Genomic DNA, 27,460 nt, shown 5'->3' on the forward strand with positions numbered 1-27,460 from the left:
TTTATTATTGCAGGTATCAAAAAACTTTAAACTGATATCGATATGATACTGATATGATACTTTACCTAATGAGTAAAATAACAATAATAACTTTTTTTAAATATGACAAGAAATATCTAAAAATGTAACTTTAAACCCTCCCATACATTTTATTTCCCGTAACGTATATATTACGTTCCCACTGCTGGGACATGGCCTCCTATGAGGTTACAGCCACATCCACCACACTGGCCAAGTGCGGGTTTAAAATGAATGTTGCATATCTTCACTTTTTCAAAACAGGATTTTTTAATTCTACTATATTTAGCCATGTATTACGTTCCGCAAGATTGGACGGAAACCTGTAAAGAGAAAAGAAGATTATTTGCAAAATATAAAAAAAAATGTCATTTAGATACAGATAACACAAAATTTGTGCTGTTGTCTTGTGCTTCTATTTCAGTAGGTACCATATATGTATGTACTTTGAGTTTTTGATTTTACAATATATCATTATATAAAAGTAGTAAACAACGTTTTTATACCATTAACTTTCACGCCAATTGGACTAACTCAAGTGGAGAAAGACTTCTCCTCATATAAAATACCATACCGAAATATATGTACACAACTTTCTGAGGTTTCTGGACGGTGGTTGTGCCGGTTTCGTCAAGGTTTAATATGCGAGTTCCATCTGCGAATCTTGGCTCTCGTTTCAGCAACTCTTCCAAATTATTAAAAAATATTGCCACAGTTTCACGGTTAAATGAGGTAGCTCGTGCGAGACTTACAGCTTCTGGTTTCTTCACGGAAATATCAGGATGTCTTTTTTTGAAGAACCGAAACCATTCCAAACCTGCCAATTGATCTCTTTTCCATGAGCTTGGCATTTTGTTGCCATTACGCATTGCCATTTCATAAGCCACCTTCCTACATTCTTTGACGGTTAAACCGTAGAACATTAGTGCACAGTCCTTGTAGTATTTTAATAATATTTGCTCATGTTCTTCAGTAAACACTTTATTAATATCATACCTAGGTACAAGTGATATATTATCACCATGTTCACTTTTATTTTTCACGTAACGGCGCAATGTAGCGTACGGAATTTTACAGGTTTTTGCCGCCGTCCTAATGGAATCACCATTTTGTACCATTTGTAAAGCTGACATCATGTCCTCTTTTGTGTGTTTTCCTATTTTCGAAATGGGCAAAAGCCAATCAAATAGTACCATAAAACTTGTAAATGTTGGTAGGGTCATTGACAAAAGTGCTGATGTTGCGCTTGCTTTTGAAGATTTTTTTAGTAGTGTCCCTGCTAGTACTACCGAAAAATTAAATTCGTCATCAGCGCTTGCGGAGTCCTACTTGAGGGACCATGTTATTAAATGTAAAATAATTTATTATTAAATGCAAAAAAAAAAAAACAAATTGTGTAAAATTTATCATTCCAAATGTAAAAAAGGTGAAAAGGGATATTATTTTAAACGGGGAGGTATTATACTTATTATACTCTGTGGATTCTATTGTTTTTCTTGGTTTGACACTAGATGAGAAGCTACAATGGGGGGCCCATGTTGCCACCACCGCTGCTAAGCTTAGTTCAGCTGCATATGCAGTTCGAAGAATAAGGCATCTCATCGATGAAGACACGGTTAGATTGGTTCATTTTAGCTACTTTCATAGCATTATGTCCTATGGAATTCTGCTATGGGGCAGGGCTGCAGATGTAGAAACTATATTTATATTACAGAAAAGAGCCATAGGCTCTATATACGTATATAATTTACGTGCTAGGGACTCACTAAGAGATCTCTTTAAGAATACTGGTATCCTCACTGTACCATCACAGTATATATTTAATAATATTTTATATGTACACAAAAACGCAGACTTACACACAAAGAGTAGGAGATAGACACTGTTATGGAACAAGGAACAGAAATAAAATTGTAATGCCATTTTACCGGTTAGCTAAAGTTAAAAATTCATTTATGGGCCAAGGTATACTTTTTTACAACAGAATTCCTCATAGTATTAAAGAGTTTAGTAGTGCTCAATTTAAAAATTATATAAAAAACGTATTATTTCAGAGAGCCTATTACAGCATTAAGGAATATATTGAAGATAAAAACCCATGGAGGGTTGTCGCGTAAATACCACAGGACAGTTCTTTGGCATATTATGATAATATACAGTTAAGTTACATATTTTGTAAAATTAAATTGTAATACTGAAATGATTTAAAAGAGCAACTATGGAGTTTCTTGCCGGTTCTTCTCCATAGATACTGCTTTCCGAATCGGTGGTAAATGTAAAAAATATGTATTAAAGTTTCAAAAGTGCTTCTCGAAGAAGTCTAATTGAATAAATAAATGTTTGAGTTTACTTTACAAAAAATAAGAATGTAAAAATACATGTAAAAAAAATTATCTAATAAAATTTTCATGCCTAAAAATCGATAAAAAAATATCTAAACAATTAATCGATAAATTTTTAGAGTTTTGTTAACATTTGAGAGAAATTCAAGTTTTGACTGTGTGAGCTAATAGTTTATGGTAAGGAATCCAAAAAATAATTTTAATAGGTTCATAGCCATATTTTATTAAGTAAAAAATATTCTTAATATTATTACAGAGTTAAAAAAAATATTATTGAATACAAAAAATTATTTAATAATGCTCAGAATTTTCATCGTTGTCGTCGATATCTTCATCATCCTCGTCACTACAACTCCAGTCCGCTTGATTGATGTCCACATCGCCTTCTTCGTCAGTTTCTGTAAAAATTTAACCGAGTTAATACAATTATGAATAATAACAAAATCATGTACATAATTTGATATAGTAATTATATACCTGATATAAAGGCGGATTTATACGTGACGGGTAAATACTTCGGACGGGACGTGAGCAGGACGGGCACGTGATTGCCTCGTTCAAAACGGGAACGTGGTGCAAATCAAATCAAATCAAATCAAATCAGTTTATTTGCATGCATATGGTCATACAAAGGTGTTAATATACAATATTTATACACATATACTGCCATTGTAAATGGCGTGCAAAAATTTTTTTTAAAGTACAAATTAAATTATCAATGATATCTTTACACATTAATACATTCAATCAACAATAAAAAGACAATAAATTACAAAATACATACAAAATTACAATTAAATTATATTAAAACTCATCCATTAATGTCATTATCATTCAAGTATTCCTTAACACTATAATAATTTTTAGCTTGTAGCAGTCTATATACTTTATTTTTAAAAATATTCGATGTCAATTCCCTAATTTTTATGGGTAGGTGATTAAAAATAGTGATTGCCATGCAATACGCATTGTTTCTATATAGCGCAAGGCGGATTTTAGGTAAGCGCAATCTTTCTCTATGTCGTGTGCTTTTTGTTTTATCATATTTATCAAAGAAGCTAATATTTTTTTTAACGAATAAACATATTTCTAAAATGTACAGACATGGCAAAGGCAAGATTTTTAATTTTTTAAATAGTGGCTTACAGCTATCCATAAAATGGACTCCACACATTGCTCTAATACATTTTTTTTGTATTTTAAATATTGATTGTATTGCTACAGAGTTACCCCATATTATTATACCGTATCTAAGTACCGATGATACGTATGCGTGATAAGCGATCTTGGCGATATCTAAATTAATTGTCTGTTTCAACTTTCTTAACACATACACAAAACGATCTAACTTATTTATAATTTTTTCAATGTGTGGTTTCCAGTTACAGAATTTGTCTAGTGTTATACCCAAAAATACACATTCATTAACAGTAGTCATTTGATTATTTTTGTAATTTATGTCAAGTTGTGAGTTTGTATTGTATGATTGGAAATTAATTATATTTGTTTTAGTCATATTAATTTGGAGATTATTTAGTTTTAACCATTTTATAGCGTCGTCTAGAGCTTTAATTGTATCCCTTTCTAAGTCTTCCTTATTTTTACTTTTTATTATAAGCGTAGTGTCGTCTGCGAAAAGTATACTGTCTACGTTTATTGCGTCTGGTAGGTCGTTAATGTATACCAAAAATAGGAGGGGGGCTAATATGCTGCCTTGTGGTGTACCATAATTGTTGCATGTATATGTAGACAAACGCATACGCACCGTGGCATTGGCATAAGTTTTCCGTCGTCCATTTTCGATAGGTACTTGGATAGTATCAAGACGTCACTACTTATCTCTCCGGCGCGAACGGAGCGACTGTGCATACGTAGCGAAATCACAGGCGGGACGGGGCACGCGCGGGGCGGGACGGGACGGGGACGTGCTAAACATCGTCGCCGACGATATTTTTCCCGTCCACGTTCCCGGCCCGTCGATGTTCCCGTGACATATACGTTTTTGGATACATTTTGTATGCAACGATGTTTCCAAAACTTCCCGTCACGTCCCGTCCGGATAAAAACCCGTCAGTACGCAGCGGCCTTAATTTGTAACGAATAACTGACATAATTTGGTAGCTGATCCCCTTCAAACCATTTATAAAATGGTATTGATCATTTTCTTGTATATTTTAGGTGAGCATTATTCCAAATGCAACATATGTAATTTGCTCGTAGAAATTGCTGGAACAGTTCGCTTTTACACGGTGGTAGGCTGCTAGCGTCGAAATTTCGCAATTTTTTTCGGTCAAAAGCTTCGTTAATATCAGAGACCGTATGAAAAAAATCGATGAACATTTGAAGGCGCGCAGCATCAACATCAATTATACCACCGACATTGTATACGTTGCATATAAATTTCTGAACAATATTAAAAACGTTTTGTTGTTCATCATTATCTTCAATTAATTCACTGTTACCGAATTTCATGAAATGTTTCTTGATGTTTTTTTTTTAATATTTTATAAGGTTTTAATTTTCCTATTCTGAAAAATGCAGGAATCCTGCATTTTTCAGAAAAGGAAAATTCATAAGACCGTTCTTGTTTATTAGGCATTAGAACGTAGATGAGAGGGACTATGTTTGTAAAGTTTTCGTCACTGTTCACGTCACCATGTATGCAGTATAGCTGATAAAATGGTGTACAGCAGCTTGAAAAAGTTCCATCCAAAAAATATGTATGAACATTTGGTATATCTTCACGAGCTGCCTCGGTACAGAATGCTATTATTCTGTTCTTGGGGTCACTGTCATCATCGAATAACAAAAACCCATCTATATATTTTGTCGGAATTATAACATCTTCGCATTTTGTAAAATGTGTTTTTGGTACGTTTAATGCATGATTCCTTACGTTGTAAAGTGATCTTGAAAAGTTTGAGAATTTCGGTAAGGCATTTAATAAATCATAGCCTGCGTCCTTTTCCGGTTTGAAAACTTCTTCAAATAATTGAGGCATAGGTGTGCTGGAGCTCACTGCTGCTTTTTTACAAAGATTTTTTGTCTTGATAATTTCTGTTTTCACAAAATTTGGTTGGCACTTATGAGCCGCTTCATGCAAAATTCTAATGCTACTCGTATCATTCTCCGAAATTTTTATAATTGCACTGCATGAACGATCTGTACAGGTAGGATCGCCTCGCCGGACAATCGCCAAGATTTTAAAAATATTTATACATTTTTATATGCTGTAAAACCTATATAAATGAGTTTTCTAAAATTTACTCATTACCTTATTGTATTTTGTAGGTTGATAACTGTACTGAAGACGAGGAAGAGGGATATAATACTGAAAATGATAAAAAGCAGTTCAAGCAGATCGGTAGTTCAAAATCTATGGCAAAAGGTAGGAAAAAGATATTTAAGAAGAAGTTTCAGCATGATTGGCTTAAGCAACCTGAGTTTAAAGCATGGTTACTAAATGGGAATAAGGATGATAATGCAATTTGTAAGGTGTGCAATGTGGTTATGAAGGCTGGAAAATCAGAGCTCAAAAAGCATGGTGATGGAAAAGCTCATAAAAAAAATATGGAGGCGTGGCTACAGACTAATATTAATCAACCTAGTATTACAACATTTGTTACAGAAAATACAAAGCTGAAAAATGCCGAAGCTGCCATTTGTTCTTATATCGTCGAAAACAATCTTCCTATTTCATCAGTTGAACCTTTAATTGAATTGATTAAATCTTTACCAGAGAAGGCAATCACATCGCAAATCTCTTTAGCGAAACAAAAAGCCACTAATGTCATTAGGAATGGTTTGCGCCCATTTTTTAATAATAAACTTATTGATGAATTGAAACATCATTTGTTTTCCGTTTATATTGACGAAACAACTGATGTTAGCGTCACAAAGCAACTACTATTCAGCTACTATCAGCAGATACTAGTCAGCTACTGCCATAATTTTGTAACAAAAGTAGATGTGATCGACGTACGGCCGTTTTCAATAACCTATCTCCGATTACAGATAGATCGCTATCCCCGGTTAACAGTAAGATCTTAACTATCCATAGTTTGCGTTTCACAAACAAGGATAAGTGCTATCTATCTGTGTTTATCTAACGATAGCTTCTACCCTCTTGAAACGTTTAGTTCCTTGCTGCGCAAATGTTAAATTCTAAAAACAAATAATAATTACATTTGATAAAAGTTAAAATGTATATTTTTTCATAGATTTGAAGGTGATTATACATACATTGAATTGTTTTTTTTCTTTGTTTAACAAATTCAGTCATGAAATAAAACGTTTTGACAGTTTTGACATAACGATATCTCTGTGGTGACGCCACGCTTCGCTTTGTCGCGTCAATTGTTTGTTTATGTTTGTTTTGTAATTATCATAGAAAAGTGAATTTATAATGAATCCTGTAAGTACCAATCTACATTTCTGATATATTTCACATTCCAAAATGCGTTCAAACTTTTAAAGATTTATTTTTTTACAGTCAACTATTAATAAAGCGGCACCAATGACCAAAGATGAGACGATGCTTCTCGTACAACTTGTGGCGGCAAGTGCGGTCATAAACAATAAAGCAACGAATGCCACTAATAATAAAATGAAGGATCAGGCTTGGCAAACCTTAGCAGTCGACTTCAATTCATCAGTGTCAAATCCCGACGAACCCAGCGCAGCTTCGTTTAAAATGGGAAAACTTGAAGAAGGCTGCTCGCAAACGCTGCGCGAACATGAGAATCAGCCATAATAAGGTTAGTTACTGATTGTTTTTGGGCAATTATTCACAACGATAAGTTAAAGTTAAAATTTGTATTAAGTACTTTTTTTTCAGACTGGAGGAGGCAAGGACTACTTTCCACCTGATGAAGTTCTGGACAAAGTAACTTCACTGTTAGGTAGTACATGCCAAGGTTTTTCTGTGGAGATGCTACCATTCAAACAGACTCTAACTTGGTGATGGGTGAAGTTGAGAATGTGGAGGTTATCAACCTTATTGTTAACAGTGATGGACAAGGTGCCGGTGGTGATGGTATTTGTGTTGGAGGTCTTGATGAGAGGGAGGTGTTGAAAGAAACACAAATTCTTGAGACACCTCCTCCTCCCCTTAAACAGAAAAACTTTTTCTGTAATAGAGCTAGCGGCAGCGGCACACTAGGTGGGTGAAGGTTATTTACTTATTTAGTAGGGAAAAAATCCAATTCATTAATGGGCTTATCTGCAGAGTGAAAAGGGGATCATATATATGGCATTTTTAATAACTTTTGATCATTGTTACAGCCAAGCGGAAACAGAAGATGGAAGAGGAAAAATATAAGGCCCGCATATATAGGGAAAATGCATTAGCAGAGTACCTAATAGTTAAAAAAAGAAAAATAGAATTAGAAAATGAGGAAAAGGAGATTAATATAGATAAACTTAAGATAAAATTAGAAAATGCTAGATTAGAAAATGCTAGATTAAAAAAAGATTTAAATTAATTAATTGGTTAGTTAATTAATTTTGTAATTATATTTTAATTGAGTTATTACCTAGTTTGTTAAGTGTGTGATATTGTGATGTGAAATTTGTGATAGAAAATAAAAATGTACACAAAATATGTATTTACCTTATTTATTTTACACATGAAAGTAATTATTTATTAGCAATTGCCGTTCTGATATATTTAAAGGAGAATTGTCATTAACATTAACATTGTATGTAGGTATACTATACCTACTAAATTATTTTTAAAATGAAAAATCTAATTAAATAAAAAAAACACAAAATATGCAGAAATAAATTGAAATTATTATTATACAGCTTGTGTGCGTGTGCCATTTCGAACGTTTTGTATGAAGTTTCCTAACTGTATGTTATGTATATTGTGCTATGAAGATAAAATTGATAGACGTCAAATGTTGCCTATTAAATTGGACTGCAAATGTTATAAAAGCACTGCAAGACATTTTCGACACATTTCGAACACATGATAGATTGAAGTGATCGAGGTTCTTGCTTTACGGCTCATGCATTCCGAAGATTCTGTCTTGAGCGAGACACGTGTTGAACGCAGTGGTCCTAGGGTCAACGGTCAAGTAGAGCGCTATAATAGGACCATACTTGACTGTTTGATAGCCAAAAATTTACGCGACAATGAGAAGGGTTGGGACAATAAGATTGGGAAAATACAATGGGGCTTGAACTACACCATACAAAAAACCACTGGAAAGACACCAGCTGAAATTTCGGTACGGCAATGTATAGTGAAGTCCAGCCTTGAACGCGGTCGTGAATTATAATCGCGAGGTCACTAACTTATTTGCTCTCCGCAGTGAAGTCAAGGAAAAGGTCGATGAAGCCCATGCTGCGCAAAAGAAGCAGTACGATCGGAATAGGCATGCTGCTCTTACATATCACAAGGGTGATCTAGTTAAAATAACAAAGGTTGCGTTTCAAGGTAAAGGTTAAAGCACAAAGCTAATGCCCTCTACGAGGGACCTTCAAACTAAATCTATGCATAGGAAAAAAGTGTGGCAATGACTGTGGGTCTGTAACAAGTGATAAGCGAATAAGTATACACACGTATTTTTGGAACCTCTCGGTGACACGCCGAAAGGATTGGCTTGTATCCATGACGCGAAAAACAGCAGTAAAACGAAAGAGAGCTAAAGAATCTGATAACCGTACATATACTTAACAATATACAATAACTGAGGGTGAAGGAAAACGACCAGTTTGTCTATAATTTTTAGCTGCCATTTTGGATGTTGGCGTCAAATTAATTCAATACATCGTGCAGAATTCTGAATTTGGATTATCTAAAGAAGACAATCGTGGCAGGTGTGAACCGCATAACAAAACTAAAGAATCAACTACATATATAATCCGTGATGAACTTCATCGTGGGTCGCCATTATCTACCACCCTCGACAGCAATAATACAAAAATTTTGCGCCTAGAAAAAAGCATTAGCCAATTTGAACAACAACTGCAATCTGCTAATGAAGACATTAAATAATAGTTCTATAATCGACACAGCTCATGATTCTGTATCAACAGTTACTAACACAAGCCCGTCAAGTAATAGATACATACTAAAAAAAATGATTTGTTTTTTCGGCCCTATTAAAAATTACTTACCAGCATATAATTTTAAATTGCTTCACCAGAATGTTTATTGTTTTTTATACAGGGTTTTGTTTTTTTATTATCTAATGGTATAATTTCTTGGGAATGTAAAAAACAAACAACAGTGGCTCTGTCAAGCACAGAACCTGAATATATGGGGATGGCAGAAGCATGCAAGGAGGCACTGTTTTTGAGAAGTTTACAGTTTGAAATAACAAATACTATGTATAGTTTCAAAGTATATAATGACAATCAAAGTGTTTCATAAAAGAACCAAGCACATAGATGTAAAATATCATTTTTGTAGAGAATGTGTATCCAATAAGATTATCAAATTACTGTAACTATGTATATAATTACTGTAACTGTGTAATTATAAGTTTATGCGTTTGTTGGGTATATTGAATGTTTACGTTTTCTTTGGTCTCATTAAATTTTTGTATGATTATTGCGATAAGTAGGGGTGTTGAAAAATAACAATATAAAAAAAACATTTATTACTAAATATGTTTACGTAAGCATAGGGGGAAAAGGGTAAGTGCTTTGCTTACTTTTGATGACAAGGGGGGCGGGGTAAAAAATGGTAAGAAATCTGCTCACGTTATACTTGAACGACCCCTAAATAAGGTACAACAGGTTATGGGCCCAGGCCAACCTGCCGTATTACAGTCGATTAATAATAAGTTAGAAAAAAATATATTTATAAAAAATGTTTTACAGATTTCCCACAAATCAATCCTCTAAACAACAACGGATTGAGGTAATACGAAGAAATCGAGGCGATCCTCGCTGGACACCTCGTGAACGTAGTCTTATATGCTCCGTGCACTTCATGCCGGAGCATATACAGGGTGTCCCACTGTTGGTATACTAAGCTCAAAGGAGGTTATAGTTTTGCATACGCTGAGTACGTAAAAAATAATTAAAAAATTCCAGATTCATTTTTTTTTCAAATAGATGAATTCTTAAAACTCTATGTGTACACCCATAACAAGCGAGCCGCCCAACTTTGCCACCAGCACGTGAGCTATCGTTTAAGATTATGTTTTCATAGATAAAATGCTCATATAAGAGAAGCGGTATATGCCGGCTGCGCGAAGCTAGAGAAGAAAACATGGATTTTCAGGAAAAATTTAGCAAAAATTTTGGACGTAATTTTTTTTTAAAGTATTTTTTACGTGATCAGTGTATGAAAAACTACAAGTTCCTTCGCGCTTAGTATACCAATAGTGGGACACCCTGTATATAACCAAGGGCGGACGTAGAAGACTTCTAACAGAAGCTGTACCATGTTTGCAGGTATTTATAAAATTTAAAAACTTTGATATTATGAAAACATGACACAGATCCTAATTTATTTATTAATAAATAATGTTTTACAGATTTCCTATAAGCCAAGTCTGGGAAAATAAATGGATCGCGGTCTTCAGAAAGGAAAGATGTGAACACAACTGGAAACCTTTCAAAAATAGTCTAATATGTTCAAAGCATTTTAAAAATGAGGAAATATGTATAATGTCTTGTGGACGTAGAAGACTAGTTCAGGACTTCCGACCACCGACCACTACAGAATTCTGCAAAAATTCCTAAGTCTAATAAAAGGCAAAAAAACGACATATTAAATTACCTTCAAAAAAGAGAAGTCTCGGCAAAAAGCTTTAGATAAAATAAACGATGACGATGAACTTGTGTCGTTTTCAGACCACTTAAAAAGTGTGTTTAAAATGCTCCCATCAATCTTAAGAATTAAAGCAAAGAGTGAACTTTATGGTGTCCTCACAAAATATGAATTGTTAAGTCTAGAGCCGTCTCCATCCCATAATATTTCGTCTGCTTCGAGTCCATACTCGCCTGGATACTTACTACCAGAACAAGGCGCCTACTCTCCTGTACAAAATACAACTGATCCGCTGACAGCTGTCTCCATGTCACATGCGCTGTAGTGTGTAATGTATAATGTATGTTATGTATGTGTGCGTCATACTATATAGTCCTGTGGTTCTTCAGTTTAAGTGCAGTTGTAATAGCAGTTGTAATAACAGTTCAATACATTATTATACAGCTTACAGTCAAGCAGTGTTTCATTACCACTAACCATTGCAGCGCCAGCAGCCGCCGCAGCCAGCAGCGAACTTAAATTCCGTACAAATTTATTTTTTTACTATAGGCACAGAATACATTGAAGTACCTATATGAAGTACGTGAAGTACCTATATGAATTATATTAAGTATATGTAGCTTAATGTTATATTATGTTATATTGTGTGCACCTGTGTGTAGTGTAAGTCAGTCTTGAATACACCTTATAACCGAACGGTTGTTTCATTTGTACTCCAAGCCTCTAAGCATACCTTTATTTATTTATTTATTTATACATTTATTCAGGAAAACATTTAAGTACAATTTTTAAATACCAAACAATAAAATAAAACAAGAAACATTTAAAATCTGAAATAACATTAAAGAAAAATTTACAAAAACATTGTTTCCTGAAAAGGTCTTGGCTCAGCACATTGTCATGGTTCTAAGAACCACAACGCTGATATTCTGCCAAGACCCATTAGAGGAAGTTCATCGTACCAAACATAAAATATAAATACTATAGATAATATTAGCAATATAAAAGAAATAAAGTAAGTATATAGTTATTATTAAATTTAAAAAGTAAAAACCAATAGTTACATAAAAGTAAATTACTTTTATGTAACTAATAAAATGAATAAAAAATAATACATAAAATACAGAACGGATAGTATAGAAGTAAAATGTAATGAGAAAAAGAAATGATTTTTAGTGGCAGCCCTAAGTCTGTGCAGTGCGGAGTGAACAGTGATTATACGACTGTTACGGATATGTTACAGGATTTTCGTAGGAGGGTGAATATTTAAGAGGGACTAAATTAATGTCTTTCGATATTATTAAAAAACGCCTTCATAAATTTTATGTATAAATACAGTTTTTACTGTCTTATTAAATAACGAAAATGTCCCCCAAAAATATTTTAAAGAAGAGTTAATATATAAAAAGTTATCATAGAAAAAGTATGAAAATTGTGATATTTTTGCGTGTCCTTTCACTACTGTCGCTTACAATTCTTTATCTAAAATATTTAAATTTGCTCGAAAGGATAAAAATTTAATGTTTATCTTCTTATTAAGAAGATAAATAACTAATTAACAATTCATTACCAAAAAATAACCCATCAATTTATATTAAGTAACTTAAAACTCTGTTTTTAAAATGTCCATAAAATTCGCGTCATTGTTCAACGAATTGTTTGTTTTGAACGCCATGCTGATGTACCCGACGTGGCAAGTTTAAACCTGTTTTGTGGTGAAATCTGATTGCTCGCTTTAGTCCACAGAGTACATTATTATTACTGAGCCACTGGCCCAATCTGTACTGTGGGGGAATGACACATTGACAATGACATTTGACAATTTTATCATCTATTTGACATATAAATGAACGTGGTTGCTAGTTGTAAAAATATTCTAGACGAATGAAAATTTAAAAAAAAGTAAATACATAATATAAAACGAAATTATTAAAAAACAGATCTAATTCAGTTAAGTTATGGGAGACATGCATAGAGTATATATATATCATATTGTGTACAAGCCGGCGCATTCTTTTTCTTAATCAGAGCGCATTCTAAATTTCAATCTCAAAATTAGAATTCTGATTAGTTTTGTTTTTGGTCGATTTTTTGTATAAATACGGGAACTGTGTACAAATAAAATCATAACAATCTGAAATGTCTTTCGAGTTAACAACCCCTCTACAGTTCTCTACAATTGGTGACCCCGACGGAGCAAAAAGAAAACATGGAAGAAAAAGACGAACAACAATATGAAGAAAAGCACTGCGAGCTGGCCCCCGTCTCCATCCAGTCCAGGCTGCTACCATTTTGGCGCGAAATCCCGAGAGCCTGGTTCATACAATTTGAAGCTGTGGTAGACCCACTCAAGACCTCCGACGACCAGAAGTACCGCTATCTTCTGCAACAACTGCAAGCACAAGACTTGCAGCACCTCACAGATCTCCTCTACAACCCGCCAGTCAAGGACAAATATGCATCGCTGAAGAACCGATTGCTCACCGTTTATGAGAAGTCCGAAGTACAGAATTTCCAAAAATTAATCAGCGGTCTAGAACTTGGTGACCAAAAACCAAGCATACTTCTACGTAAGATGCGTGAACTGAACGTGAACCGGCGGCATGATAACAGACTAAGGATTGAAAATTGAATGGATGAATCACTTACCTACACACATACGCTGTGTGCTCTCCGTCAATAATGAATCTTCGCTCGACACCTTGGCAGCCATGGCGGACAAGATGATGGAGTACTCCTGCTCCAACGCCATCATAGCGGCAGTGACTACCGCTAGTACAGCTACAAGTAACACGACGCCTCAGCATTTCGAAATCTAAAGCCGGGTCCGCAGCGACAATTTTCTAACAAAACATGTTATCGAAACATGTTACCAAAAAATGTTTGCAAAACCGCTCGTCCGCTGCGCCTATTTTTGTTATTGTTTTTATTTCATTTCAAAAATGAGTTCCGACGAAGAAGACGTGGAAGTTGTTTTAGCAATAGTTGATTTATTAAGCCAGGTGAAACATATGACAATAATCCAAATACAAGAGATGAAGCCTAAAGAGAAAATGCAGATCAACAAGAAAATCAGAAAGAGAAACACTTAGAATCATCATCAAAAAAGAAAAGAATGGATAGTGGCAGCGTATTGGATGATAAAATGATGAAACTTGTTGATCATCAATTAAACACAATTGGAAGTGATGACCGTAACATGAATTTTTTTAAGGGGGTTCTGCCATCCCTTCAGCATTTTGATGATGATCAAATACTGGAATTCCAATCTGGGGTCATTAACCTAATACAGAGTATTAAAACTGGACGAAACTATTCGAATTGGCATCAAAATTATTACAATTCACATCATCACAACTATAATAGTGGTGGTTATTATACTAAGCCTCAAGAATCACCGAGAGGAACGTCTAATAATAATAATACTCGGCCTCTTCCTGAAAGTTCATCGATAGTAAATGCAGAAGTGTCTGCAGAAACGCCCACCCCTCTACAACCTGGAACATCGCTGATCCATCGCGATGATCCAAGTGCATCACCGGCACTATCTACAGCTCTAAGTCAATTAAGTGATTATCTGGATCTATCAAATTTCTAAAAACATGTTCTAAATTATCATAAATATAACCAATAAATAAGAATAATAAAAATTAGTTTTTCTTGCCTTATAGTTATCGCCAACTTTTCTTCAGGGCTAATGGCCTTTCTCATACATGTATCCTGTTTTCTCAAATCCGTATCCAACCTTTGGAGAAGGAAGTCAAAGGTATCTTTAGACATTCTAAAATAAGTGTAAAATTTGGTATCATCTTCTCGTAACGAGCTCATCAAAGTATAAAAATCCCCAACACTTTGTCTTTGCCTTAAAATTGGATGCACCCAGTGTATTCTTCTTGTTTTTCTTTTTTTAGATCGACGATAATACCAGTACAAAATTAAAGTATTCACGTCCATTGTCTTTGGTAGTTTACTCTCAACTGAACACAATCACGAAACAACATGTGAACATCAATTCGGATATTTTGACGAATCGTGAAAAAACACGATTCCGTATTCAATGTGAACATCTATCCGTCAAGGCGAATCGTGTTTTATACCGAATCGTCAAAGACGTATCCCGTGTGAATGCGCCCTTAGTTCTCCAAAGAAATAATAAAAATAGGTTCCGGGTCCGACCCTACCTGCAACCTCGTTCCTTCAATATTTATCAAGAACTAAAAATTGATGATAGGTTCGGTATAAAAAATTTTTTTAGATGTTCAGAAAGCGATTTTCAAGAACTATTAACTATGATTTTACCAGATATAGAGAAGAAAACAACATGGAGGAACGATGTGATTCCTCCTGACATGAGATTAGGTGCGACTTTACGCTTTTTAGCGACGGGAGACAGCTACACCAGCATAATGTATCACTTAAGAATCTCTAAACAACAACTATAAAAATTGATTCCAGAAGTCTGTTTAGGCGACAAAAATGGAGAGAACCAAGAGGACTCCAACCAGCAGTGATTGCATTTACGGAGCCAACAGGTATTTATAATAATATTAATATAGGTATATCTTTTATGTGCAATAAATTTATGTGTTTTATTCACTAACCGACTTAAAAAAAGAAGGAGGTTCTCAATTCATCTGTATGTTTTCTGTGGTTAAAGCTCAAAAGTCAATAATATTTTTACATTTTTTAAATAGTCTACTGTCCTACTAATATATAGGATGGATGTATGTGTATAAAAGCTAGTCTATAATATGTCCTTTTATAACCAAAGAACTGATTTGTTCTAGGTATCAAGAAACCGTACGATAAAGAACTTCGAAATGCAGACCCAGGAGCCTATTTTTCATTATTAGTCTCTGACGAAATTTTTGAGGAAATAGCAGTGCAAACCAATTTGTATGCTGAGCGACGAGAAAGCACAAAGCCGTCATCGCGTTTGAAAAGTTGGAAGCCAACAAACAAAGATGAAGTCAAGACTCTTTTTGGACTTATTATGTACATGGGACTAATCAAACTCCCAAAAATAAGTCTATACTGGAGCACAGACAGAGTTTTCAAACAAACTTTTGCACCTTCGATCATGAGTCGTAATAGATTCGAACTGTTGTTACAGAATCTGCATTTCGTTGACAACGAAACTGCAGATACCAGCGATAAAATCTATAAAATACGCAGTCTGATAGATACGTTAAATAACTCATTTCAACGGTACTATTCGCCTAAAGAAGTTTGTGTTGACGAAAGTCAAGTGCCTTACCGCGGGCGATTAAACTTTAGGCAATACAATAAGAGCAAGCGGCACAAATACGGAATGAAGCTATTTAAACTGTGTACAACACCAGGTTATACCTGTAAATTAGAACTTTACGCTGGTAAAAACCACGAACAGCTGAATACAACGCCTAAAAACGTTGTAATGTCACTCTGTAAAGAAATACTTGATTTGGGGCACACCGTAGCTACGGATAACTGGTATACGAGTTTGGATTTAGCAAATGAACTTCTAGATAGGTATACTCATTTAGTAGGCACACTGCGAAAAAATAGAAAGGGCCTGCCCAAACAAGTTATTGATGCAAACCTCAAGCCGGGTGAATGTGTAGCAATGGAAAACGAACGTGGTATAACAGTGTTGCATTGGAAGGATAAACGAAGTGTGTTCATGCTCTCCACTAAACACTCTAAAGGATTTGCTAGTGTGCATAAAAAAGGAAGTGGTTCGAAAACCGAAGATGGTTTTAGCGTATAATAAAGCAAAAGGGTCAGTAGACATGAGCGATCAGATGAGCGCGTACTCATCGCCATTAAGAAAAACCATAAAATGGTATAAGAAATTAGGCATCGAATTAATTTTAAATACGGCTGTGGTAAATGCCTGGATCATGTTTTGCGAAAATACAAGTCGACTAGGAATTGTAGAATTCCGACGTCAATTAGTCGAATATTTAGTAAACTCTGGTAAAGACGAAACCGAAAATGAATCTATTCCTAAGAGACCTAAAAGACTGAAACATAGCCTAAAAGCAAAGGAAGGCAATGTAAGGCAATCCAGGCGCTACTGTGTAGAATGCTACAAAAACTGTGTCTCTACGTTTGGATCAAGAATTGCCAAAAACAAGGCTAAAAAAGTGGCAACCTATTGTCCTGAGGCCGGGACTCCACCAAAGCGGAGACGAGACGAGCGGAGAGGAGATGTTTTTTAAACAACCAATAGAATTGAGTTATTGACACGTCTCCTCTCCGCTCAGCTTCAGTGGAGATCGCTGTGCGGAGATGTGTAATATTTGTATGTCGCGATGGAAGCGGAGATGTGAGCTGTGCGCGGACGACGCGCAGTGGAGACGAGAGATGTGAGCGGCGTGCAGTGAGCGATGTCACCCTCCCCCCTCTCGCCCGCTAGCAACCCGCAGAACCCCGCGCGCGCGCCGGCCGGCCATCTTGCTAGTACCGTGCGCGCGAGCACACGCTTTTATCGTGAATAATTTGTGCAGTTTGTATTTTTCAACGTAAACAATTAGTTAATTTAAATAAAACGTAATGGATGAACAATTTATTGAATCAGTAAAAAAATATCCATGTCTATGGAACACATCAATAGATACCTATAAACTTACTGACGTCAAAGATGCAGCTTGGGAGAACGTTTTGAAAGAAACTCAATTATCTGACGGTAAGTGCAATTTATTATATTAAGTATTTCGTTCAAGTAATGTTGTAAGGCTGCCTGTCCACCGGAGCGGAGCGAGGCAGCGGAGCGGAGAAACGGAGAAATATTAACCAATAGGACTGCACAAAATCTCCGCACCTCTTTAGTGGACAGCACGTCGATTCTGTAAAATTCAGACAACAACTCGCATATCACGTCGCTATTCACTCTCACTTCGCATAAGGTTCAAAATGACCTTGATTTTGCATTCTGTAAGCATCACCTAATCACTTGCGAAGTGAAGTGAGCTCCAAAGCGACCAATACTGTACTAGTGACTACCACACTCAACAAAATGTAATTCGACATTTATCGGTTTTTTATTTTATCAGTTTTTGACACAGAATTTTAGCTAAATATGATGTTTAAATTACAATCTATTATTTTAAGGAATTTGAGGCAGCTAATAAGTAAAAAATAAACAGAAAACTCTAAATTCGTGTCGTGAATATAATCTATGCTTACCAAAATTACTGACAGCCAACATCATTATTAATCTGTGGACAATATTTTCATCTCGTCCTTGCATTGTTTTGTTTGCATTTTGTTTGTTTTTTTATCGTTCAGTGCCGTTAATTATTGTGAAATAATCATGAAGTAAGTTTATATTTCTTGTTGTAAAGTTCAAAAATGATATTAATTAAAGAAATGTTTATTTTGTTTTCTAATCCAACAATAATGTTTCAGTCCAAATGAAACACGTTCCTCTCACCCATCGTCGGCTCAGGTTGAAACTCTGATAGAGTTTATGGAAAGAAACCCTGGCATGGCGAAGGGTTTCTTGAGAACTCAAAATGCCAGAGAGCGAAGTCGACGCCAGTGGGAGGAACTAGCCGTGCGCCTCAATAGTATAGGTGGCACCATCAAAACCTACAAACAGTGGACCAAGGTTAGCAGTGCTTTTTTTACATGTTAGAACCACTTAACATTCCATAAAGCAAACCACTTAAAATATGCGATAATCTTGGTTTCAAGTTTGTTCCTTGATTTCATAAATATCTTATTTTAATTTTACGTAATTTTACTCAATACTTGACTTTGAATAATAAGGAAATGGAGATTTTAATGTAGTTTAAAAAATACATGTGTATTTAATAACAGCAATTTTTTATAATTTCTTTAAATAAATGTCTGATTATAGTATTGGTCTGACAAAAAAAGCGCCATAAAAAAAAAGTAGCAGCACGTTCTGCTGCTAGGCGTAGGACTGGTGGTGGGATGGAGGATGAAGTGGAACTATCAGAGCTTGAAGAAAGAATTGTTGCTTTATGTGGTGGTGAAAGCTTTTCTACAGGAGATGCACATTTAGGCATACAGCCATTTCCGGTAAGTTTAGAAATGCATTAAATAACAATAAATTATAAACAACTTTCATTACCATTAGATGGAGAATTTTAAAGAAGTATGCATTTTCCATACTAAAATTTTCTTTTTTATTTTCTACTTAATTTATAAATTACTTAGATTAAGCGACAAAAATAAGTTTTGGCTTAGGTAAAATAAATAATGGTCATTCTGCTCACAAAAGATTTCATGTTTAGAAAATTAAGTAATAAGGTTTTTTTACTATTGGTAGTTGTCTATGATGGTCATTAATCGATATAATATCAAGCAAGCTGAATAAAGTAAATCATAGAAGTGACGACTTAAAGAACCTTCATGTAAGTTATGTAAATATTTATCTTTTTAGCTTCTCGTCACGCAGCTTCAGTTGCTTCACCTTCTCGCCGCCCTAGGACAGTTCGTGGTAGTCGAGGTGGTTCTGTGTGTAAGTACAAACTATCAAAACTTCACTTTTGAAACAAATGACAACGAAAAGCTGCTATTTATTTATGAGTTTTTATTAACGCGTGTACTAATAGGTGTTCTCTTTTCAGCATCACGTCACACGTCTTCAGTTGCTGCTCCTCCACCATCACAACGGCGAACGGAATTCTCCACCACCACCGAGAGATTCCTGAGGGTGGAAGAACAGCAGCTGGAGTTACAAAGATTAAATTCACAGATCTTACAGTCCTTTCTGGAGAGGAGTGCAGAGAGGGATAAAATTTTAGCTGAAGCTGTGGCTGCAGTCGGGAAAGGGCTGCAAGCATTGGCAGAGGCCAAAAATAGAGATAGGGTGTAGCAGTATGAGTCGTGTTTTAGTTTTTAAAGTAAGATTTTTAGTTTTTAAAGTAAGATTTTTAGTTTTTAAAGTAAGATTTTTAGTTTTTAAAGTATGATTTTTAGTTTTTAAAGTAAGATTTTTAGTTTTTTAAAAACTAAAAATCTTACTTTAAGTTCTGTAAGTTTTTTTAATATTTAAATTAAACACTTTAAACGAATACTAGCGCAGTTTTATTGAAAGACCCGCCTCACACACCACAGAATACATACAATAAACAACACCAAAATCAAAATCGAATATTTTTATTTCACTTAGGTGCTCGGTTCGGGTTGGTCGATTCCATGGAGAAGAACCGGCAAGAAACTCCATGGTTACTCTTTTAAAATATGGTATAGTTTTACAAACTGATTGTTACAAATTTTGAATAGGTACTTAGATATGTGAGAAAAACGTAGGTCTGGTAATAAGGGGAAAGTCCTTACGAAAATTAGCACTACAAAAGAAGAAATATATATAAACACACGACCTACTATGTTCTCACATTCACAAACAAGGAGTATGGAAAAATCTGTATAAAAAGAAAGCTATAAAGCTGGGTTACTTCTATATTGTCTTACAAACTAACAAATCTGAACAAAGAGAGTAAAAGCTTAGCTAAGGCAAAACGAACACAATAAAATAAAAAAACTATCAGGAATAAAATAGATGAATCATATCCTAACACGTGGATAGAAGAAGTTAAAGATTACAAATAAGTGCTGCTGCTGAGCTGCCAGGATCAAATTAATTATGACGTGAACGCCAAAGCCTATTCACTATGTTTCGCCTATGTAATTGCCCTAGAGCTAAATCGGTGTTAGATGGCAAATCCCTAGTTTGCCTCCTTTGAACTTCAGCAATTGTTTGAAGCTCTTCTAGTCGCTCTTCTTCCGAAATTGTGAATGCCGGCATTCCTGCGCGATTGCACATGTTGTGCAAAACACAACATGCGATAACTATTTTTGCAACTACGTCTGGATGATAGTTGAGCACTCTGTGCACTAATAAGCACCTAAATCGTCCTTTTAGGAGGCCTATTGTTCTCTCTACTGAATTACGAGCAGTTAAATGACGCTCATTATAATAAGCTTCTGGGGAATTATCTTCAGCGCCACTAATTGGTGTCATAAGGAAGGCGCGCTGAGCATATCCTGAATCACCTGAAAAAAAACATAACTATGTAGTTTTTATACCTAGTAATTAGGCTTATATTCTGAAGTAGGGGCAGGGAGGGATTAACTTACCGAGCAAAACAACTTCTTCACCAGCATTTGTTAATGTCTCTAAGTGTTCTTTTATAACACCATAATTAAAAATGAAGCTATCATGAGTAGCTCCACCATAAGTTGGATCCACATTTAAAATATTTAAATCTGCATCTGTAATCTGAAAAAAAAAATATAATAAAGATAATTGAATACCTAATGATAATTGATTACAACATTGAAATCCATTTTACCAATTGCACATTTCTTGCATGGTAGCCTTTGCGGCAGTAGAAACGTTCTTCATTCTCTGCTGGTTTTTTCATTGCCACCAGAGTGCCATCAATACACCCAAGAGCTGCTGGAAAGCCAAACTTTTTGTAGAACCTGTAATTTGTAAAAATGTAAAAAAATCAAAGGGTCACTTTAATTATAATATATTATACCTACTAACCTTTCTTTTAACATTTGTCTTTCTTGTATATTTTGAGGAAACCTTATATATTTTCTTACTATGGCCGGATTATTCAGAGCTTCCACTACTTCATTTATGCAACGAGATGCTGATGGTTGCGATAAATAGGTTCTTATGTTTTCTTTAATAATTTTCTGATAACTGCCATTAGCCAAGAATGACAAGGTGCATAATATCTGAAACAATAAATCAATAAAAAAATAAATACCTACTTTACCTGGATCTAGTCAAAACAACAAAGGGACCAATTTGGTTATTTTCATGCTGAATAGAATACCAATATTATAACTATAGGTACCTTAGACTAACATGAAAACATATATATGAGTACAGCTAGCGGGGAATCCACAAAGGGAATAAAATACTCCTTAATATGAAGTGTTTTTCTTAAATTAGGTATGGTATGCTTGGTTACAAATCTTTCCGCTATAAACTGTGTAAATACTTACAAAATTAACTTTATAGGTACTTAGTAAAATAAACTTACTTTTACACGAATTGAAAGTCCTTTTCCTAGACGTTTTGTGGGCTTTATCAGAGGCAGTAACTCATACTCCAGTTGGTCAATTAACTCCTTTGACAATCTATACACGCTCACATAGTCGTCATCTCGGGTTAATAAAGATAAACTTCGAATTTTGGTAGATTGTCGACGCTTTTCTAGTTTATCCAAAGCGTGAGCTTCTTCTAATATAGATTTATACAAAAACATTCTTGCCATCGTTATCGCTTAATTAGGTAGGCACTTATTCACTTTAAAAACTTTATATAAACACTATCTAACTATGATTTCTTCTATTTTCACTCGTAAAATAGATATAGACCGGGAGATACTGACACAAAATTTCGAGTCATTTGTAACAGGATGGCGGTTCTACAGGGGTCTTAGTACGCAATGATAAAAAGAAAAATGATGGTGTGATCGCTGGTATCAGTGGTTTAGTCGCGTAGGCGTTAGCCGAACTCGTCGGAAAAATAGCGAAAGTCAAACGATTTGTAACACAAAAATTTTAGTATTTACCGATAGCCCATAAAAAAGAAGTAGGCGGTAGTGTCATGCCATACTTTTCCGGTGTGACTTACAGCCCGCCATACCGACGCGAATATGTTGATTTAAATAAAACAATTATTCAACCATTTGTACCAGGCTAACTTTTGCACAGGTAACCATCGTCGTGCAGCCATTTACGAAAATCGCCATGCCATACTTTTCGGACGATTCCAAATGGTCGCCATACCGCCGAAAATCTGCAAAAAAAAATTATTTCGCCAAACTTTTTGTACCAGTATTGCATTTGGATTTTTGGAGAGTATTTGATAAAATGTGACCATTATTATATTTGCCATACTTCTAGTAGGGGGAAAAAGTGCTGTCATACTTGAAAAATTAATTTAGTATGAATTTATATAAGTGAAGATTTCCAACACCTAGATCTTTGAAATTTTGTATTTATATTCTTTGATCCTCAAACTTCCAGGAAAAATAAGTGCCATACTGTTACAAATCGTTTGACTTTCGCTATTTTCCGACGAGTTCGACTAACGCCCACGCGACTAAGCCGCCGGTACCAGCGTTCACACCATCATTTTTCTTTTTGTCATTGCGTACTAAGAACCCTGTAGAACCGCCATCTTGTTACAAATGACTCGAAATTTTGTGTCAGTATCTCCCGGTCTAATACTTATAATTTGACACTTTGAACCGGGTTTGAGTGCGAAGTGAGCGTCGAGCTCACGGTGGAATTACCTTAAAGAATGCCACTTTTTATGTCATCTCATACTTTATCTGTCAAAATCTCGAGTTCAATATAGTTCAACTCGCAAACACGCTCGCAAGAGTAGCGCTAGTGTAGATTCGAATTATCAACCGAGTTTTAAGAATGCCAATCAAGAAACTCACAGCGGATTCAGATTCGAAGTTTAGAATGAAGTCTTACAGAATCACACTTCAGGGAGTTGCGAAATAGTTTAAAAATTCATACAAAACCGGTAAGCGGACCGGGGATGCAAGGCAGCGGAGCGGAGAAACGGAGCGGGGAAGCGGAGCGGGGAAGCGAGTGCAGGCGCGGGCGCCAGTTGCGCCCGCAGTTTGCCGCCGTAGTCCGACCAGTGCGTATGTGACCGACGCAGTGAACACAATGGATGAAAAACTTATTGAAAGTGTGAAAAAGTTTCCGTGCATTTGGAACACATCTTCAGAATTTTACAAATGCAACGAAACAAAAGATGCTGCGTGGGACCAAATAATCATTGAAACAAACATATCGGATGGTAAATAATATTATGTATCTTTATTCTATAATACCCTCTAGTAGGTACATATTGATATCTTTTTTTTATTTAACAAAATAATACCTAAATAATGTCCGCGGCTGGCCAAACTATCCAAATCTGTCACACATCACTGACTATAGATTCTTTTCAAAATTCGAGTATCTTGCCATGGAACCTTCCCCTGATTATTGAAGTATGAACAATACATTTCGCGAACTTGAAAACCATCATTAATAGAATGTTGTGTTTGTGTAATATCACCAACTGATAATAATGTTTGCTCCATGTTATTTTCAATATTGTTTATATAATCAGGTTGTCTTTGAATTAAATAATTGTGCAAAACACATGTTGCTTTTATTACCTTGTCAACTGTTTCTATTTTGCATTCGAAATCTTTATGATACACGTACCACTTTCTCGTCAATACACCGAAAGTTGCCTCAACAATGCGACGTGCTCTTGATAATCGGTAATTAAATATTTTTCTTTCTGCGTTTAGTCCATCACGTGGGTATGGCCTCATAAAATTTTCCATTAATGGAAAAGCTTCGTCTCCTATAAATATGAACGGCATTTTTGCACCACCTTGATACAATGGTACCGGCTCAGGTAAATTCAATCTCTTCTCTTTTAGACTCTTTCCGAAAATGCTGTTATCAAAAATTCCTGCATCAGAAAATCTTCCCATAGATCCCACATCAACCATTCTGATTTTCCTTCTGGCATCAGCTAAACACATCAATACTACAGAAAATCTCTTTTTGTAGTTGAAAAACGAGGACCCAGTTTTCGAGGGAGCCGTGATATATACGTGCTTGCCATCAAGAGCACCTGTACAATTTTTAAATTGCCATAGTTCATCAAAATCTTTTGCTATTTCTTTCCAGTCGTTTTCTGTTGGTTGCGGCATGACAAGAGGTTGCAATACATTCCATAAAGCATCACAAACCTCATCAATAATTCTTGATACACTTTTTAATCCAATTCTAAAATTTTCTCCCATCGTTGTAAATTTAACTAAGAAATATGCTCCCAAAACAGTTTGCTGACATCTTAGAGTCTTACTTATCACAACGTATGTTTAGAGTAAGACAAGATGATGCATATTCAGAGCTTAAGCCTATAAATGCTGGAGTACCGCAAGGAAGTGTCCTGGGTCCTATTCTGTACTTGTTGTACACTTGCGATATTCCTGAGTTAGAGAACAACACCATTGCAACATTTGCGGATGACACAGCTATAATGGCTACAGGTGACACTCATGAAAAAGCAGTAGAAAAAGTTCAGACAGCTGTTAATACGATCTTTGACTGGACGAAAAAATGGAGAGTAAAACTCAATGAGTCTAAATCTATTCACATAGACTTCACAAACAAAAAGCCAAATTATCATCCGGTATACATAAATAATCATGTAATACCTTATCAAAATACAGCGAAATACCTGGGTATGACTCTAGACGCAAAGCTTCGCTGGAAGGCTCATGTCAAAAAGAAACGCGAGGAGCTAGAGCTTCGCTATAAGGCTTCGCTATAAGGCTATGTATCTACTGGCTAATTGGCAAGCATTCAACACTTTCAAAGCAAAACAAATTACTCTTGTATAAATAAGTCCTTATGCCTTTGTGGACTTATGGTAGTCAGCTTTGGGGCTGTACCAAACAAAGTAATATCACTATCATACAACGATTCCAAAATAAAGTGCTGAGAGAGATCGAGAATGCTCCCTGGTACATAAGAAATGACGACCTACATCGGGACCTTAAAGTAGATCTCGTCATGGACATAATTAAAAAAAACGCCGAAGCTCACGAACGCAGACTTCACCATCATGTGAACGTCGAGGCTATCCAGCTCCTTGACAACACGGACATAGTGAGAAGACTAAAAAGGACAAAACCCTTTGAGTTAGTTTAGTGAAGTGTCAGTGTAATATAGTGCTATTCATAAAGAACACATGAACAAAGTGTCTTCGCCTTAAATAGAGACATTAAGAAAAGTGTTAATGGACACATTCTTAGACATACTATACCTAGCAAATTAAGTTAGATTTATATTACTCATTAGCCTATAGTAAAGGGCTAGATCGTAATTTTCAATAATGATACCTTAGGTTCATTATTTTAGGTAAAAAAAAAAAAAAAAAATCGTTGTAAATGAGTGGCCGGTTGCTAAATACCTGAAAAATAAAAGTAATATTTTTTTATAAATAGACCATGGAATAATTTTTTGTGTTTGTTGATTGTTTCAGTTAAAACTGCCAAGTCGCGATGGAAACAACTGAGAGATAATCATCGAGATGCCTTAAAAAGACAAAATGCAACAAGGAGTGGACAGGCTAGAAAACAACGAAAAGAATGGAAATATCAGAAAGCCATGTCATTCTTATTGCCTTACATGTGTAACAGAGACCGGTCATCAAATTTTGCGCCCTTGGATGACTCAGTAAGCGAAACTTCAAATCCGCCAAATACCATTGATGAGAGTTCACGGGAATCATGCAATTTGTTGCCATCAAATTCAAATAATCTTCCTTCTGTCGATGTTCCTAATGATTCAACAGCTTCTGGGCCTCTCCCATCCACATCCAAAAAAAGAAAGAACGATGAAATTCTAGATCTTTTGAAAAAAAATCAAAAACGCCGCGAACTGTTGGAACAAGAACGGATAGAAGTTAAAAACATGATGTCAGCTAGTGATAAGTACGATGAAATAGACTTATTTTTTTTTAAATTTGGCTGCATCGGCGAAAAAGCTGCCGTATTATTTACAACTACAAATTAAAAAAACCTGCTTTAATGCGGTAATATCAGCAGAAGAAAGTAATCCTCAACATAGTTGGTATTCTCCGAATAATTATGGTTATTCTACAGCCTCATCAACACCTACAACAGATAATATCAATACTAGTATCGATATCGATACTCCTAGTGCTCCAAATGATATTAACACTAGTATTAATACTCCTAGCGCTTCACAAATTCAAACAACCCAGGATATTGAAACATCTGCAGCAGAGCAAACAGGACCCAATGAAAATGCGGACAACTTTGAGACAGATTATGATTTTTAAATTAATATAACATGGCATCGACTGTATGCAAAAATAAAAGTTACTTTGATTTCAAAATGTGTACTTACTTTAAACACACTGCTAATCTTTCACAGCTACTGATTGAATTTCTGTAATTTGTGTCTTGTTTCCGAATATATGGTTCAATCAGGGAGTGAAGTTCATGAAAAGTACATCTTGAAACTCTATAAGATTTTTCGAAAGTTTCTTCATCAGCAGTTTGGAAAAAAGTAAAATATTCACTGTGTTCTGAACGATGTTTGATATGATTTCTTAACCAAAATCTATGTTTCCTTATAGAATTGTTCAAATAGTATACGGTAAGTAATTCGGTTTCTTCTGACTCCAACTCTTCTTCCTCAAGCAATGTAAGGTAATAACGTATTAACTTTTTCGATAACATGTCTGCTGTCACTGACATTTCGCGTAGAACTAAACCAATCGCCCGCCGCCGGGAGCTCGAAATGACTCGTCGCGTACTCGCGGCCT

The 27,460-nt window shown here is 35.3% G+C and overlaps 3 protein-coding genes and 1 pseudogene across 6 annotated transcripts; 3 read left to right on the forward strand and 1 right to left on the reverse strand.

Annotated features, from left to right (window-relative positions):
* Positions 1 to 15: 15 nt before the first annotated feature.
* On the reverse strand, positions 16 to 2,362 carry LOC149475892 (uncharacterized). Its single transcript, XM_089712951.1, has 2 exons — positions 593 to 2,362; positions 16 to 341 (listed from the first exon to the last, which is right to left on the reverse strand). Exons 1-2 carry the CDS (start codon positions 1,239 to 1,241, stop codon positions 304 to 306), a joined length of 687 nt encoding a protein of 228 aa, XP_089569077.1. The 5' UTR covers positions 1,242 to 2,362; the 3' UTR covers positions 16 to 303.
* Positions 2,363 to 6,413: 4,051 nt separating this feature from the next.
* LOC149475893 (uncharacterized) lies at positions 6,414 to 7,962 on the forward strand. Of its 2 annotated transcripts, XM_089712983.1 has the most exons (3): positions 6,414 to 7,117; positions 7,198 to 7,521; positions 7,644 to 7,962. In XM_089712983.1, the coding sequence occupies exons 2-3, from the start codon at positions 7,269 to 7,271 to the stop codon at positions 7,841 to 7,843; spliced, it is 453 nt and encodes a 150-aa protein (XP_089569109.1). In that variant the 5' UTR covers positions 6,414 to 7,117; positions 7,198 to 7,268; the 3' UTR covers positions 7,844 to 7,962. The 2 variants fall into 2 exon arrangements, with proteins under 2 accessions (XP_089569109.1, XP_089569110.1); XM_089712984.1 differs by having other exon boundaries at positions 6,414 to 7,521.
* An 8,878-nt stretch (positions 7,963 to 16,840) lies between these two features.
* Positions 16,841 to 27,126, forward strand: LOC149475894 (uncharacterized; annotated as a pseudogene).
* LOC149475895 (uncharacterized) lies at positions 17,813 to 20,111 on the forward strand. 3 transcript variants are annotated; one of them, XM_089712965.1, is made up of 4 exons: positions 17,825 to 18,393; positions 18,484 to 18,685; positions 19,487 to 19,564; positions 19,674 to 19,893. In XM_089712965.1, exons 1-4 carry the CDS (start codon positions 18,389 to 18,391, stop codon positions 19,755 to 19,757), a joined length of 369 nt encoding a protein of 122 aa, XP_089569091.1. In that variant the 5' UTR covers positions 17,825 to 18,388; the 3' UTR covers positions 19,758 to 19,893. The 3 variants fall into 3 exon arrangements, with proteins under 3 accessions (XP_089569089.1, XP_089569091.1, XP_089569090.1); XM_089712963.1 differs by having other exon boundaries at positions 17,813 to 18,393; positions 19,487 to 20,111; XM_089712964.1 differs by lacking the exon at positions 17,825 to 18,393 and adding an exon at positions 18,938 to 19,122 and having other exon boundaries at positions 18,428 to 18,685; positions 19,487 to 20,111.
* Positions 27,127 to 27,460: the final 334 nt, after the last annotated feature.

Source organism: Colias philodice, chromosome 29 (assembly GCF_061535455.1).
Source record: "Colias philodice isolate Cphi_HAF_F1 chromosome 29, ilColPhil1 Martin Lab GWU primary, whole genome shotgun sequence".
Taxonomy (NCBI): domain Eukaryota; kingdom Metazoa; phylum Arthropoda; class Insecta; order Lepidoptera; family Pieridae; genus Colias; species Colias philodice.